Source organism: Pseudopipra pipra, chromosome 1 (genome assembly GCF_036250125.1).
Source record: "Pseudopipra pipra isolate bDixPip1 chromosome 1, bDixPip1.hap1, whole genome shotgun sequence".
NCBI lineage: Eukaryota > Metazoa > Chordata > Aves > Passeriformes > Pipridae > Pseudopipra > Pseudopipra pipra.
The window spans coordinates 14,247,698-14,265,321 of NC_087549.1; the positions used below are offsets into that span (position 1 = coordinate 14,247,698).

General features: G+C 42.6%; 1 protein-coding gene across 1 annotated transcript in view; it reads left to right on the plus strand.

Moving 5' to 3' along the window:
* EXT1 (exostosin glycosyltransferase 1) overlaps positions 1 to 17,624 on the plus strand; it is a 182,875-nt gene that overhangs the window by 148,957 nt on the left and 16,294 nt on the right. The window contains exons 2-6 of the mRNA XM_064646259.1: positions 1,550 to 1,643; positions 4,276 to 4,383; positions 8,032 to 8,151; positions 13,139 to 13,271; positions 14,618 to 14,736. Of these exons, the coding sequence (XP_064502329.1) occupies positions 1,550 to 1,643; positions 4,276 to 4,383; positions 8,032 to 8,151; positions 13,139 to 13,271; positions 14,618 to 14,736 (574 nt within the window). The remainder of the gene's footprint in view (positions 1 to 1,549; positions 1,644 to 4,275; positions 4,384 to 8,031; positions 8,152 to 13,138; positions 13,272 to 14,617; positions 14,737 to 17,624) is intronic.

Consider the following 17,624-nt stretch of genomic DNA (forward strand, 5'->3'; position numbering starts at 1 on the left):
TCTATTTTTGGTATTTATTAACATTTTCTGTCATACAATATACAGCAAAAGCAATGAGCCTCAGACCTCTCGATATCTGAAAAAGGAATGCTTAAAAATGGCAACTTTTTTTTTTTTTTTTTTTTTTTGGTATTCCAGTTTCCTAAGATTTTTCACCTGTGTACTGTGTCAGTGCTGACTGGTGAGCTGGGACATGGCTGCTAATCTCTATCCCACACAGAGAAAAAGAAATTGCCACTCAGGTGGAATATGTATATATGTATATATGTATTTTAACCAAAGTTGAGATAGAATTTAAAAAATAAAAAGGGACTTTGAAGTCTGTTTTGTAGTTTTAATTAATGCAATGAGGGTTTTTATTTTACTCTCAGTGGAGATAATCTTAATCCATTCACAGTGACCTTTTCTTGTGCAAATTAGCTATACACGCTTGTTTAAGCAAATGGGCCTTTGCAAGACATCTCTTCCTAAAGACAGAGCTTATAATTGAAAATTGGCTTAGTCCCATCTGTCTGGCCTGTGTGAGAATACAAATGGAGATCCCAACTTCTTTGTATATAGAATATAATCATGTATGTATGTATGTATATACATACACAGACACACGTAATAAAAAACTGCTCTGCCTGCAGGCCATGGTAAAATTACATTATTAGTGTTAGAAAATTTCAGTGCTGCAAGTTGCTGTCAAAATAACATCTATCTGCAGGGTCCAGGACCTTCTGGAGAACAGAGGGTGTTCAGTCTGGATCCTTTTGACTCAGACAAGGTTGATGCCATTCACAGTTCCATGGGTTGGTTTGCCAGAAGTACAATTAGCTAATAACAGCCTGGAAACTGTTAGGATTTGATGTATGTTTTTTGTGAATGGTTTTGCAGTGATTGATGGAATTGAAAAAAAAAAACCCAAAAGTGTCTATGAGCACTTTCATTCAGAGGAGAAGGAGTCATTGCAACTATGTGGTTAATTGCCAAATTTTGGCAGTTTATCCCTCTCACCACTCTTAACAATAACCACCAAGTGAGTCATTGTAAACCCCCATGCCTTTTTAATGCCTGCTTGATAAGGGAAGATTTCTTTGGCATAGTTTGAAATTTTTTTGCTTTGTACAAACCTCTTGTGCAGCCATGAACACAGTTCTGCATGACTTTGACTAAATCTGAATAGAAATCAGGGTCACAGAAGTGCCACAACAATGCTTTAGGTATCAAAACATTTAATGTTTGTTGTTAGAAGTCACGCAAGACTGTTTATATAGAAATGGCTGATTATTGCAAAGGCAAAATTATTTCCTTGCTTATCAGTTTCATTACCAGTCTCCCCAGCTCTCTCCCGTGGTGGTTGCTCCTGAGGATGAATAAAAAGGAGCCAGGGTGGTGGCTGACACACGTGCAGGGATGGAGCTAGTTAACCTGGTGGTGAACAGTGTTGGTTGGGGATGATTTTATCCAGATGTGTCTGTTTCAGCAGCTGTTTGCATTTTCATGCCCAGTTACTCTAGGACTCACCACTAATTGAATTTTCTCTTTTCTCCCCTGTTCTTGTTAGGTATGATTACCGTGAAATGCTGCACAATGCCACTTTCTGTCTGGTTCCCCGTGGCCGCAGGCTTGGCTCTTTCAGGTTTCTGGAAGCCTTGCAGGTAAGAGCTGCAGTTTAAAGCAATGGCTACACTGGCTGCAATTCGTTGTGCAATAGCAAGAAGGTGGGGAGGAGGGAAATGTGTTTCATTTCCCTGGTGGACAGTAATCCACTTTGCGAAAGCCTCTATTCATACTTCTGCAGCAATTGGCAGCTTCTTCCCAGGAGGGTCTGAGCACTGAGCTCATCTGAAGGTTGAATTGCGTTACCTCCGGGAAGAGGGTTTCCCTGGATGTGGTGAGACTGAGAGGTTGGACCGGTTTCGAGCAGTATTTTATCAAGCTGTGAGACTTCCCGTGGGAGACACTGACCTTTACAAGTAAGCCCCAGGGCAGCAAAAATAGCTTTTTGTTTTCACTTATGCCAAAACAGACCTGCTTATGCATTGCCAGTTTTGAGATGGTACTTACTGAACATGCAGAAGGTGGCCTGGAGGGGGTAAAGATCCAGATGGAAGCTTTACACGAAGGTGGATATAGGCTGATGTCAGGGAGCGCACATGAATCCCCTTCAACTTTTAAAAACATTTTGGTTAGTGGTCTCCCTTTTTTGCTGTGGGCCACCAGCAGAAGGCAATGCCAAAGGGTTCTGGAGTCACTGTGGCAGTGTGCCTGGCAGCACAGTGATCAAGCCTGACACTGGCCTACTCCAGCTGCAGGTAGTGTGACTTTTCTTTTTGGCAAGATTCAGCTCAGCCTGGGATCCTGGATCTTCAGTCAACCATACAGAGCATGGTTGCATCTAGGACTGGCATCTGGATTGCCATGGGGGCTGAAGTGGAGAGAAGGGGATGCTGAGGCACTTCTTGGTTTTAGTGAGACAGCAAATCTGACTAAAGAAGATGCCTTACAGGGTCCTGCCTCTGGGAGTTCTTCTGCCATTTGGGAAGTATCCCAGCACTGACAGTAAAGCTGTCATCACATCCCTTTTCTTCATTAACCACAAAATGTCCCAGACATACTCTCTAATAGTACTGTTTACTGCAATGCAGATCAGGATTCAGCTACCTAAGTGTAGGTATATGATATCATTTTAGAAGCCCAGAAAGGTAACTTCCAGAAAACCTTCTGGATTTCTGCTGCTTCTCCAGAAGGTCTCCAGTAGATCCTGTATCATATCTTCCAGCCTTTGATAGGTTTCTTGGGTACTATGGATGCTCTGGACACTTGGGTTTAACCACTGAAGCCAGCACCTACTATCAGGTTTGGGATCCAAGTTCAGGACTGTCACTTACCTCTTTTTCCTACTCAGGAGGAGATTTATAGCCTGCAAAGAGCTATTCCCTCTCCAGTCTCTGGAGGAAGAAGTGAGACTGGCTTATATGGGATGACATGTCACTTCAGATCTTTCAGAAGGGCACTGCTCAGCTCTTCTCTCATCTAGTCCCCAAGTCATGCAGCTTCTGTTAGATACATCATCTCAGGAGGAGAAAACAGGGACCATACCTGACTGTACAGAACTTGGAGGCTCCAGCTCAATGATAAAATGCACACACCAAGGATTTTCCTAGCAGGCTACCAGCAGTATTCACCAATTATTATGGATTCCCAATTTCTGTCTGGATCCAGGGCATGTTGAAAGGCCTGATCCACATTAGTGGAATGTTTTAAACATGAAAACACATTGCTAAGTGTTTTCTGGTTGATTTTTTTCATGCACTGATGTAATTTCCTTACAGAAGGTCACAGTTCTTTACATAGGATAAGCACTCCTGTAATGGAGACTTGACCAGTCTAAGATGCTGTGTGTGATACATGTTACCAAGGCAGTCTTTTGGGAGATGAGGAGAGGCCTGGACCAAACTCAGAGATCTTAAGCTTAGCTTGATCCAAAAGAAATTGAACCAGAGCACAGGCTTGATACAAATCCTCTGGTACTAGTTTCTTTCATCACATCAGGAGATTTTTGGTTTGGATCTTACCTTGTGATTGAGCTGACCAGAACCTAGTAGTGATCATTTGTTTATGGAAATACTGACCTATTTACTAAATATTTACAAACTCTCTGTACAGAGGAACTTGTACAACTCTTAGAAGATTAAATAGGTTAGACAGATCATGCTGGTATGAAATAGATATTAAATGTATATGCTTTTTGTTTGTTTTAAGACATAAAGCAATTTTTATTTTTGTAGGCAGGTGATGACAGATGAGTTATGTTTGTGCAGTTGCCTCTGTTTGGAGGGTTGATATCATAAAGGATAGGGAATTCACTCCTCCCTTCTGGGAAAGGTGCTCTAGAATTAAATATGACCTGTATTTTCTGTAGAGTTGCATAGCAACATAATATAAAAATTAGGGGAGTTGCTCCCTGCTGAATGGTTCACAAAGCAGCAAGGGGGGGGTCATGATTTTTTATTAAATTCTCCAGTGTTATGTCTACAGCATTTAACAGTTCTGCCCTTGTCTGGCAGTGTAAGCACCAGATTGCAAACTCCACTCTCCATGCAAAGCCCACCTTTCAGTGCATATGAATAAGCACAAATGGAAAACCATAATCCCTTGGGCTACCCTCCTGTGGATTCTGGCTTCTGGTGTTCTTTGCCATGTTGCCTCTCCTGAGCTTGTGCAGAAAACAGGGGTCATGGTGTTGGTGAAAACGTCAGGTAACCACCCTGCTCTGTGTCCCTGCAGGCCGCCTGTGTGCCAGTCATGCTCAGCAATGGATGGGAGTTGCCGTTCTCAGAAGTGATTGATTGGAACCAAGCTGCCATCATAGGCGATGAGAGATTGTTATTACAGGTAAGGAAAAGACCACGGCCTTCAGCAGATCAGGTGATTATTGCTGCCACCATCTAAATGACAGGGAAGATGAATCCAAAAGGTCAGGACTATAAAGGAATTTTTATCATGAAGGGATTGTCTGTGTCACACCGGGCTGTGAACTCATTTAATATGACATCATTCATTTTTTGACCTGAAGGTCATTGCAGACACCAGGCCACACTCTTAAATGCACTCCTAAACTTTTATTTTTGCAAAGAGCATGAAATCTCTTCTGGTGTGGAGCACTCGGATGCCAGTCTGAGGCAGAGCTGTCCTGGTCCCAGGTGCTGTGATGAAAGATAGAATGTTTCAGGGCGGGTTCTGCTCCAGTCCTTCAGAAATAGTTTATCCTCAGGTGTCCCACAGCACTGGGAATCCTCAGGAAAGCAGATATTTTCTCAGGCAGGAATTATCACACAACAGTTTGGTGGGAAGTTGCATCTGTCCCTGTTCTGATGTGTGGAACATTGCTTTCTGAAGCAGTGTTCATGTCACTTATCATTAATCTTGAGATCATAGAACAAAAGTGGGCTGAGAAGTTACACATTCCCTGCTCCCTTCAGCATCTACTTTGGTTTTAAATTCACTAGGTTTATTTTTTTTTCAGCTACCTTAGTGGGTTTTATAGTGTATATATATATATATATATATATATACATTCTGTAAAGTATGTGGAGAAGTTGATGTTAGGAGAAGTTCTTGAAAAACTGTTTTTCCCAAAGTAGCATTTGATAAATCTCCATTGCCCAGCATGAAGCTGAGTACCACAAGATCTGGAATAACCACTGAATAACCACTAAATAGCCACTAAGAGTTTTATTTATCATTGAGTTTAGTGTCATCCACAGAGAGAAGCCCTCAAAGGTGGCACCCCCAAAACAAAGTATCTTTGAAAATCTCAATTCATGCCTCTTAACTTGTCTCAGGAAGTAAATATGTGTGAAGAACTGGCCTTGCAAGCCTTGCAAAGTGTTGCTTATTCTATTTAATGTGATACAAGCTACAAATATAAAAGGACCATTTGATTTTTGCTTCTGTGGACAGCACATTTTTCTGAGCAAAATTATGTCTCTCTTTAAATAATAATAATTTTCTGATCTTCGCGCTTTCCGGTAACATGCCATTCGTTCACTTCACAGCTGCTTCCATATTGAACAACTACTGCACCATTATTAACAGTGTTTTTAAAGAGCTGGCAGAGGGCCTGAATGTCTGCTCTGGGAAATGTTTTTGTTATGTTACAGTTTTTCATTTCCTGTTTGAGAGCAACTCGGATGTTTTTATTTGCATATTCTCCTCATCATAGCGCTGGGAGAGCTTAATCCAGCCTTTCTGCATTTATTTGTGCAGGGTGGTTTTTCCCTCCCCCCTACTCATTGCTGAAATGACCTTTTATTAAGGTTCTAATAATTCCAGTGTAATCATGCCAGATTAGTATTAATACATCATTTTGTCCACCTGTCTTTCTGGACAAGTAGATTAAAACTAATAGGCAAATGCAGTTAAAATAGGAGCTCTGATTTTTCTTTCTAGCTGTTGTAACAGAGCCCACACCAAGGCCTTTTTTAACCTTGACACCGTGTTTGCTGGCACTCACAAACATGGTGTGGTGTGTAAAATCATAACTTCTTGCAGTAACCTTCACAGTCTGAGCAGCCTTCCCTTTCAAAAGATATAGTTGGGAATGAGTATTGATTTTGTTTGTTGCTTACACACATACACACACAGACCCAAGGTTGCACATATTGCAATGAAATTTTAAGTTTATTGAAAAAATGCTGTAGTGCCACTCTGAAGTGACGTTAATCTTGTCTTCGCTGCTGATAATGTTCCTGGGTATGGTTAATACACATCTATGCAGCCAGTACAGGTAATGTTCATTATCCCTCTACTTATTGGGACACATCACAAATAGTGATGTGATCACTTAGAAAAACATGTTTCCAACTTCTGTCTTCCATACTAGTTTTGCAGGGAATATTTTACCTAAAGACCTATATTTTACTTAAAGGGTCGGTAGCAAAGGAATGTAAAGTAGCATATTCACCAATCTGACCTTTTTCTTCTGCTCCACCTTGCTGCAGTGCTAAGTCTCTCATAAGCTCAAATTCTGTATTGCATTAGCAGTGTCTCTAAGATGGTGGTCTAATAGTTGAAGGGCTGAGAGAGCAAAGATGTTTCATCTAACATTGCACCCAATGGAGCCATGAACAAAGTGTCCATACCTGGTTACAAACTCTGCAGTAAAGAATTTGCTGATTCTTGTGAAAATTTTTTACATACAAATTCTTAAAATATCAAATTTTCTTCAGGAAAAAGGTTTCATGTGAAATCATTTGATTCGAGAACACGTGAAAGCAAATAGTGATCACTGCCACATCTCAGAATATTTTAGGAATAAGCAAAGTGTGGGAAAGAATAGGATGTGGTGGGTTGCCAGCAAACTTCAGAATAAGCTGGGATACACAAGAACCAACACACAGCCCAGGTATATGCTTTTACAGCTAATGACTCAGGTAAAAAATTTATGAAAAATGAGTGTCTGAGAAAAAGATGGTCTATTTTAACGGTTGGACTCGATGATCTTAGAGGTCTTTTCCAACCTAAACAAATCTATGATTCCACTTAGAAATCAAAAAAATTGTAGGTGTAAAAGCACAACTCTTCATTGCTAGAAAAAATGAACACAAATCAGCAACATATCCTCTATGCCTTTTTGCTGCTGTGAGTAGCCAATTGCAGTGAAATTCCCTTGGTAACGTCAGTTTGTGTTGTCCAAGTGGGGTATGGAGGCCTTGGTTAAAGTCCTAAGTTAAAGCATGGCATGTATGTACATTAGTTTCACTCCAGTGTGGAAGAAGGACGTGGGGATAGGGAAGGATGTAGACATAAAGCCCTTGCCTTCTCATCTAGTGAGCAGTTACATTTTTTAAAGGAAAAGCACTGCAGAAAGACAATTTGGGGTTTATTTGTAAGGCAACTTATACCACAACTAATATGTGGATTTAATGGAAAGGGGGGAAAAATAAGCACTGTGAATAACAGGTGTTGTGGAAGACGTTATTCTTTCCACCTTCGGTAATTAGTAAAATGCAGTTTGATCCACAGGCTCCCAAAAAGTGGAGTCTTACTTAAGATGTTGCTATGTTTTCTTTAGGGCACGTAGCGTTGCCATGCTGTGGTAAATGCAATTCCAGATCCCTTTAATATACTTTGAATGTGGGGATTATTGTTGAACTCTCAAGACCTGCAGGTACTAGGTTGTTAAAATACTAGTCCACAAAGAGCTTCGTGGGATTAAAAGCATGAGGAGTGTATGGAGGAGCTCCTTACTGTGCCACACCACAGCGCTGCGGGGGGGCAGCTTTTTACCATAAAACAGCCAAAAACTAAAAGAAAGCAGATTTAAAAAGAAAAATCATATATTCAATGCCAGAGGTTATAAAGGGTTGTGTCTCATTCATTTTACATCAAGGCTTTAACTGTCGACACACATCTCTGTTGGACAGGAGTGCTGAAGCTGTGCAGCTCACTAATAGAGGAGAGGACTTGTCAGCAGCATATTAATTTGATGAGATTGTGTTGTTTCTAAAGCTTCTGACTATATTGCATCTTGTGTTACAGATTCCTTCTACAATCAGGTCTATCCATCAGGATAAAATCCTAGCACTTAGACAGCAGACACAGTTCTTGTGGGAGGCTTATTTTTCTTCAGTTGAGAAGATTGTATTGACTACACTAGAGGTGAGTAAAAATTATCTGGGACCTTGCTAAGCAGTGAGATTTCTGTACCTGTCCAGCTGCTTCTGTCCTCAGCTGGTGTCAGACCTTGGTTTTCATGACATGTAGTTGGTCACTGGGAAAAAAGCTCGGCATCTTGATGAGTTTTCTCCCCTAAGGAAATACTTTCTTCATTATCGGAATCCACATTAGAAAACTGACACAGTGAAAAATGGGAGCTACCCAACACATGGAAAAGTTGTCATGTGTGATCTTGACTTAGCAAGGCTTTATGGCTTATGAATCACTATCCTTGTCATTGGTAGTGAATGTATTTCTTAAGAAACCCTTCTGGAATTCATTTTGGAAAAAATATTACCATGGAGCTCCTCCTTGACCATTCCTTAACATTTTGATGCCTTGTGATGGGGCTATTGGTCTGGCTCAAGGAAAAAGAGGGGATTGTAAATGCTGGGTCTTATCTTCACATGCAGGATAAAGGAAAGGCCTGATCATCCTTATAAATTATTAATAAATAATCATAATTAGACTGCTATTAGAGGGGGAGACAGATGATCTCAAATGTGGAGAGAATCTTTTCTGAATTCAGAGGCAGAGGAAAGATGAAAGGCTCTTTAGAAGTAGGGCCCAGGCTGCAATTTCAAATGCAGGTTTCTTTTCTAATTGTTTTCCAGTTTTTCACATAAATTTCTGACAGACTTCTACCACTGAAAAAGATTCACTTTGTAGGGGCAAATGCACTCATCTTATGCTAATGCTTCTGCAATACCATCCATCTTTGTGCACAGTTGTAATGCACAGTTGTAATGCACAGTTGTAAAGCTCCACATTTCCCACTGTGCCTGCTTTCCCCTGAAAACTGCAAATGAGTGCTTCTGTCTGCAGTACAGGTTGCCCATGGTTGATCTATCTCCAGCTGCTGCAAGACAGTCCCTTAGGTTTTTCTGTGCCAGTGAAGAAAAGCAGCCAGGGAACATTTGCAGAGCCCCTGGCATAACTGTCCTCACAATACTCCCTCACCCTCAGAAGAGCATGTCTTCATCTGTGCTTCCTGTTGGGAACTGCTCTGCATCCTCAAACTCCTAATAAGCCACTGATGAGGTGGTGATAATTATCACAGCCCATACCAGGATCAGACTCACAAAGCCGAAGACCATGTGCCATAGCTTGCAGTCTAATTAGCCCTTACAAAAGTGCTCCCAGGGACCATCAGGTCCCTCACACATCATCTGCACCTTCCCTGCATGTGCTCTGTTATCGTTAGGGATTGCTAAAAGGACAGGGGCACGCTGCTCTCCCCATTGCCCTTCCCCTGCCTGTGCTGGGGCTGGTCTCAAAGGGGCATAACCTGCAGCCCCCACAGCCTTGGTGTGCATTGAATCAAGTTCCAGTGCTCACAGATGTGTCTTTAGTGCCGCTTTGGAACCCATTGGCCCATGTGGCTGCATGACTCCAAGGGGCAGCAAAACCTGTAAAGCTGAAGCAGATGGGTAACCAGCAAGCTGGAGTTTCCGCTCATAGTGCAAAAACTAAAAGACAAAAAACTTCCTGAAAGGCTTCCTGAAAGGTTTAGTTTAATGAAACCAATTAATGTATGCCTGGTCTTGAAGTTATGTTCTGGGTTTTTTCATTTGTTTGCAAGTGTAGTTTTGGTTTGAGATGTTTTTTGATTGTTTTTTAATTCGGGACTCTCAATTTCTTGAGACAGCTAAGAGGGGCTCTGTTCTTATGAACAGATATTAATTTCACATTTCAACTTGCCTAAGTAAAGTCCTGAGTTAACTTTCCCTAGGAAAGGAGTAATAGAATTGAGAGCAATTTTTGGTGTCTGAAACCTGCAAGCAGTATATCGTCTTCTTAAAATCTGATGTCTGGAAGTAAATTCCTAGCAGGATTATTTTTTTTCTGGTAGATGTGGTCCATCTTCTCTCTGACACTGTTGTGTCAGAGTGCTCTGATGATTCTAGATATCATCAGTATAATCACTTGCCTGCTAACTGCAGTGCCAGTGTATGTCCATGTCTGACGATATCAGCACAGAAAAAATCTTCATCAACTCCGATGTCTGCAAGGACATCACAGTCCTTTATCATGCATACCTGTGGAAACCTTAAGTCACATTTTAAGGTCCTTGATCTTCTCACAACATTTGGTGGCCTAAGCCAAATGAGCTTAGGCCAAATGAGCCAAATGAGCTCATAGTCCAAAACAAGAGGTTTGAATAGTTTGGCCAGCAACCCCCTATTGCAGTCACAGAGGAACTGCCCAGTGCCTTGGACATGGTGTGGGATAGGAAACGATGCTCACGAGTGTCTACTACAGGCTGGTGAGTGAGAGTGCTGTGCTGCTGCAGACACCATCCATGCTCCAGGGTGTCTGCACTTTTTCAGCCTGGTCTTTCTCCAAAAGCAAACCCAAAACATCCCTGCATCCCTGCACAGTGTGCTCAGCCCTCGGCTCAGGAAGAGGAGTGGAAAGAGACAGCACAAAGTACAGACAAGAAATATTGGATGCTTGGCTGGGACACTTTGAAAAGCAGCTATGATTAAGGCAATATGTGAACTTTTTGAAGTGTGAGGATGAGGGAGACAAAAATATTGGACTATTAATGCATTCCAAAAAGAAAAGGGAGATCTTGCCAGAGATCCTAACCCCTTTCTTCACTTATTAAACTTCCTGTCATGCCTCATCATTGGAGAAACCATGTAGTTACTGTCTTCTCTGCAACATGTGCAACACTGTACACTCTATATTTTAATTCCTTGGTCCTCCATGTTATCCTTTTTTACACTTTTCTCTTTCTGCCAAGTTGTCTTTTGTCCTCTCTATCCTGACAGACAGGTTTCTTATGGATCAGGAGAATGATAAATTAGTAATCTGTTTGTTAACTGTGATGAACCATCAAGGCCAGCTCCTGAGCCTGGAGCAGAACCACGTTGGTGAGGTTTGTGTGCCTCACATGCACTGCAGGCTGTGTGTGCTCCATGGCACTGGGGCCCTGCTCCCCGTTGGAGCTGTGCTGGCTTCAGGCGCACTGAGGTGGCACTGAACAGGAGCCATGTGTTTCCCCTGCAGCCTTGTTGGCTACCAGCTAGTGGAAAACTCTACCGTCTGTGAAAACCTCCTGACCATGTAAATTCACAGACTTCTCCTGATCTGACTGTGCCCCAGTTCTGAGAAAGCAGGAGGGAGGAGCTGTAGTGTTTAGGCTTTGTGGTAAACACTCAAAAATATGTACTTTCTAGGTTCTGTCTTTGTTTAGTGGCATAACTTGCAGATGGGCAAACAGCAGTCATTGTCTGCGGTTTTTCCTCTCCCCACTGCCATGTGGGAGATCTGACAACTGATATACCTAACTTACCAAACAGAAATATTCTTGTCAGTGATGAAACTACAGTCCTAAGTCTGTTATTCAAAAAAAAAAGAAAAAAGTTAAATTAACTCACTCATGTGAGTGAATTACTGCATATTAGCTATGGTAATTGGCTGTAGGCAAAATTCAGACAAGCATGCATTCAACATCTGCCCCAGTTTAGCAGTACGTATATTACCACCAGCAGTGGATTGTCTAGCACAATGTAACTGGTGTTTTAATCTTTTCTTGTCATGGCAATCAAAAATTCCAGGAAAACCACTGCTTGTGGCAACACTTATTCATGTTCTGTATTGACCAAATGTCCCTGAACTCAGCAGCTTACAGAGTTTTGAGCTTGGTTAGACTCCAGCAGCTGCTTTTTTGCTGTTTGTGGTTGCTTGCTTTTGGTTTTCTTACACTTCACTCCAGCTTCAGACACATGAAATTTCACCTAGATACGCCTATGTTAAGGCCAGACATGTTAGGTTAGGAGACCAACATGTTCTTGGCACTTGAGCCCTGTGCACTGCATAAACTGCCAGTTAAGTGAAACATTGGGACATCACGGAAGACGAGCTGCAGAAGAAGGCAAGGCATTCCTTAGCCAGCCTGGGAGAAAATTCATTCTTCACCACCTCCTGGCCCTTTGCAGTGTCCCATGTCCCGACCTGGCAGCTTCTTATGCTCTGAGGGAAGGCAAATCTGTAAGAACATGTGGCTCAAGAGCCTACTGCACTTAAAAAGTTGCACTCATGTGGAGGCTGAACTTGTTCCGTTATAGCTTCCCACCACTGAATCTTGTTATCTCTTTGCAAAAAGTTTAAAAAAATTCCCATCAGTGTAAGAACCACTCTGGTTCTTGCAATCAGACATCTGATGTGAAGCAACTGTAATTAGTTTCATAAATACATATTAATTGTATGAATTGTATGGCCTTGTACTTTGTTTTTTTTTGGCTTGTGGTATTCTAGATGATGAAGTAGATGATCTAGCAATCTGTTCTGACCTTAAAAGCCTAGGAATCTATGTTTGTGGCCCTCTACAGAGACAGACAGTAGTTGCCAAAAGATCTTTTTCTGCTTCATCCAACAAGGAACTATTGCAGAACTGAGACGTGGAATCAGCAATGTATCTGAATGCTAATATCCCTTTATAATTAAGCAAAACCTTATAATTAGTGCTGCCTGATTTGCTGCAAGTCTTTGTGGTTTTGAATGCTCTCATTATCTCCAAATAATACCTAGCTGTGTAATGCCATCTTCAAATAATTATCATCTGTGAGTTCTGGGTAGTAAAACTGACAATGAACTAATCAGGCTTACAACTGCTAAGATACTCTAATAGACAAAATATTTGACTTGAAATATAAAATGCTATAAATTGCGTGGTCCCCACGTCCACAGAGACTAATGAGATGTTCTGAAACCTATGGCACACAGCCTGAGCTGCTGAAGTGGTGTCAAGAGTGTTCAGGTTTTGAGTTCTTTTAAGAGAGATCAAGGAGGAATGTCTAGTAATTTGTGTGCCTCAGCTTTTTGCAAAATGGGTGATGATTCCAGTCAGCTGGAGTCCCTGAAGCTTCTACTAGTGACTATGATAGTCTATTTAAAAATTATTACTTCTCTTGTTTTCCAGATTATTCAGGACAGAATATTTAAGCACATATCACGTAACAGCTTAATATGGAACAAACATCCTGGAGGGTTATTTGTACTGCCACAGTATTCCTCATATCTGGGAGACTTTCCTTACTACTATGCTAATCTTGGTGAGTGAATCCTTGCTATAATGTAGTAGCATTTGGAATTTCTAGTGGAAATTTGAAATTTAGTCTTTGAGTAGCATGTGCCAAGTGACTTGCCATTTGTTTGTAGTTAATGGTGCCTTTCGTTTATCCTGTCTCAGTCTTTCTTCCCTGCCTACTGTAGACTGGAATGTCTCTGACTCATCAACATGCATCATATGTCTCTCCCTTGCAAAGATTTTTTTTAAAAAAATCTATGTCCCTTCATACTTTTCAGTTGCTGGTAATGAATGCCTGAGTTGCTGATGCATTCATGGCCTGAGGGGACATAAGAGGAGTAGCTTTTTCCTTTCTTTGTTTATTCGTGCTTGGCAAATTGGAAAAGTGGTAATTTACCCATGACACTTGTTATTGGAGTGCACAGTTGGTATGGATTTATTCTCCATATGATATGTCTTCATATGGATCCCACTAGAAGGAATGAATAGGGCTTAGGTTCATGGCTTTTTCCTGGAGCAGAGCTTGAACAATGAGTTCTGCAGGCAAATGTGCCTACAGGCTGAAAGGCTGAAGTGATCCTGCTTACCAGACTGCTGCTACTTTTGGCTCAGCCTGTGCCATCCCACTTCTGTGGATCTGTACTGCTCACCTACTAAAAATTCACAGTTACTGTGTTAAAAAGGGGGGAAGAAGGTTTCTGTGATAATTTTGATGAAAAATGACTGTGACCCCACACAGATGAATATAGATGAGGTTGAGAGCATTAATGAAGGATAGACACCAGTAGGATCTGTTATTTCAGGCAGAAAAGGAAATCATAGTGAGACAAAAATATCAGAATGGAAGGCAAGCAGAATTATCAGCTCAGGAGGTAATCGATGATGTATGTGGAGGGGAATCAACCCAGAAAGAGCAAAAATCTGTCAGAGACTGTAATGGAACTGAGGAAACTGAACAAGCTTCTGGAAGTTATGGAGATAGTCTGTAGAAAACACCGAGCATCCAGAGCCAGGCAGTAAAACAGAGCCTGTGTCAAGAAGGACATTTGACTGAACAAACTAGATGTCAGTATTATCTGTGGGACAAACTGGATGGAAGAAAGATATTGCAGGACATCTCTGGAAATAGTGAGTAAGAAAAGGCAGTAAGTGTCTTGGAGTCAGATATTTCAGAGGGTGTGGGAGTTAACAGGAAGTGTGATCTCCTCATCTGGTATCCTAGTATCTGAGATGAAGGAACATGGCCTAAAAAAACATGGCAAGGTTTACATTAAGTGCACATTGTTTTTTCCATCTCTGGAGTCCTTTAATCTGTATTAACTGGGGCAGTTTTGTCTTTACTGAACACGTGTGTGTATCTCTTCACTTCAGGTCTGAAGCCTCTTTCCACATTCACTGCCGTTATCCACGCAGTAACTCCCCTGGTTTCCCAATCTCAGCCTGTGCTGAAACTCCTGGTTGCTGTAGCCAAGTCCCAGTACTGTGCACAGGTAAGCAGCACTGTTTGGCTGTCAGTCCCAACAGAGAAAAACCGCCCTGCCAGGAATGAAGAGCCTGGTGATTCAGCCCTGTTTCAATTTTGATGTTTCTTTCCTCCGAGATTTCTGCTATCTGTGACCTACATGCATGGGAAACAAAAGTTCTGAGTATAATGGGAGTGGAATAGAGATAGTAATTAAACTCTTTTGTTACATGAGACAGGTAAAATAATGACTGCACTTTAAAGATCAACATTGTATGTGCTGCAAGCTGCAAAAGGATGACCACGAAAATAGTGACCACGAAATAATTGAATTTTCAATCCTCAGGGATGTAAGGAGAGCCATCATTAAAACCTCTTCTCTGGACTTCCGGAGGGCAGATTTTGGCCTATTCAAAAAACTAATTCAAGGCATACCCTGGGAAACAACCCTTAAAGGCAGGGGGGTCCAGGAGGGATGGACATGCTTCAAGCAGGCGCGCAGGAGCATTTGAGCGCACAGGAACAGGCTATACCAGTGTGCCGAAAGGCCAGCCGGAGGGGAAGACGGCCGGCTTGGTTAAATAGGGAGGTTCTAAAAGAAATCAGGGATAAAAAGAAAGTTTACAGACTGTGGAAAAAAGGGCTGGTTACTTATGAAGAATTTACGAAGAGAGCCAGGTCATGCAGGAAAAAAATTAGGGAAAGAAAAGTGGAATTTGAAGTTAATTTGGCTAATTCAGTTAGGGATAACAAAAAGTCCTTTTATAAATACATTAATAGCAAAAGGAGAGGCAAGGAAAACCTCAGTTCTCTGTTGGACTTTGAGGGAAATATAGTTAACAAAGATGAGGAGAAGGCTGAGGTACTTAACACCTACTTTGCCTCAGTTTTTAGCAGTAAGACAGGTGGCCCTCAGGACAACTGGCCTCTAGAGCAGATAGACAGAGACAGAGACCTGAATAGCCCTCCTGTATTCCAGGAGGATGTAGTTATCGACTTACTGAGCCAGCTGGATCCCAACAAGTCTATGGGACCAGACGGGATCCATCCCAGGGTGATGAGAGAGCTGGCAGAAGAGCTTGCCAAACCGCTCTCCATCATCTTCCAACAGTCCTGGCTCTCTGGGAAGGTCCCAAATGATTGGAGGTTGGCGAATGTCACCCCAATCCACAAAAAAGGCTGCAAGCAGGACCCTGGCAACTATAGGCCTGTCAGCCTGACCTCGGTGCCTGGCAGGGTTATGGAACAGATCATCCTGAGTGCAATCACACAGCACCTTCAGGATGGACAAGGGATTAGACCCAGCCAGCATGGGTTTAGGAGGGGCAGGTCCTGTCTGACCAACCTGATCTCTTTTTACGATCAGGTGACCCACCTGGTGGATGAGGGGAAGGCTGTAGATGTGGTCTATCTAGACTTCAGCAAGGCCTTTGACACTGTCTCCCATAATATACTCCTGGAAAAGCTGGTAGCCCATGGCTTGGACAAGTATACCCTCTCCTGGATTAGGAACTGGCTGGAGGGTCGGGCCCAGAGAGTGCTGGTGAATGGAGCTGCATCCAGCTGGCGGCCGGTCACCAGTGGTGTTCCCCAGGGATCAGTGTTGGGCCCAGTCCTGTTTAACATCTTTATTGATGATTTAGATGAGGGGATTGAGTGTATCATCAGCAAATTTGCTGATGACACTAAATTGGGAGGGAGTGTCGACCTGCTGGAAGGCAGGAGGGCTCTGCAGAGGGATCTGGATAGACTTGAGAGATGGGCTGATTCCAATGGGATGAAGTTCAATAAAGCCAAGTGCCGGGTCCTGCACTTTGGCCACAACAACCCCATGCAGTGCTACAGGCTGGGCAAAGAGTGGCTGAAGAGCAGCCAGGCAGAAAGGGACCTGGGGGTACTAATTGACAGGAAGCTCAACATGAGCCAACAGTGTGCCCAGGTGGCCAAGAAGGCCAATGGGATCTTGTCCTGTATCAAAAATAGCGTGGCCAGCAGGAGCAGGGAAGTGATCCTTCCCCTGTACTCTGCGTTGGTGAGGCCACACCTTGAGTATTGTGTTCAGTTCTGGGCCCCTCAGTTCAGGAAGGATATTGAGGTGCTGGAGCGGGTCCAGAGAAGAGCGACAAGGCTGGTGAAGGGACTGGAGCATAAGTCCTATGGGGAGAGGCTGAGGGAGCTGGGGTTGTTTAGCCTGGAGAAGAGGAGGCTCAGAGGTGACCTCATCACCGTCTATAACTACCTGAAGGGAAGTTCTAGCCAGGTGGGGGTTGGTCTCTTCTCTCAGGCACTCAGCAATAGGACAAGGGGGCACGGGCTTAAGCTCCGCCAGGGGAAATTTAAGTTGGATATCAGGAGAAAATTCTTTACAGAGAGAGTGATCAGGCATTGGAATGGGCTGCCCAGAGAGGTGGTGGATTCACCATCCCTGGAGATTTTTAAACGCAGATTGGATGTGGCACTGAGTGCCATGATCTAATAAATGGACTGGATTTGGACCAAGGGTTGGACTCGATGATCTCGGAGGTCTTTTCCAACCCAATCGATTCTATGATTCTATGATTCTATGATGTCTGTGCCTCAAGAGCTGCTGTGTGATCTTCCTTCCTCCTGCTGTGGCTCTTAGACTTATCAGTGCCAGGATTTTGGCTTCTCTAAAAGAAACCCTGGGGAGTTCAGTAGGAGCACCCTCTTGCAGTGGAGTGTCACAAGTGGTTTTGCCTTTAATGAGAGCCAAAATAAATCAGTGACATCCATATGACCTGGCCGAGACAAAGACTTCCCAAGTTCCTGTCTGGTCTATATTTGCCTGAGAGGATGTATATTGTAAGTAATCAGGTTGGGTGAAATTACTGTAGGAAGTGTTTCTTTTGTACATATTTGTACCATTGTTTTTGATTTTGAAATTCCTGATTTGAA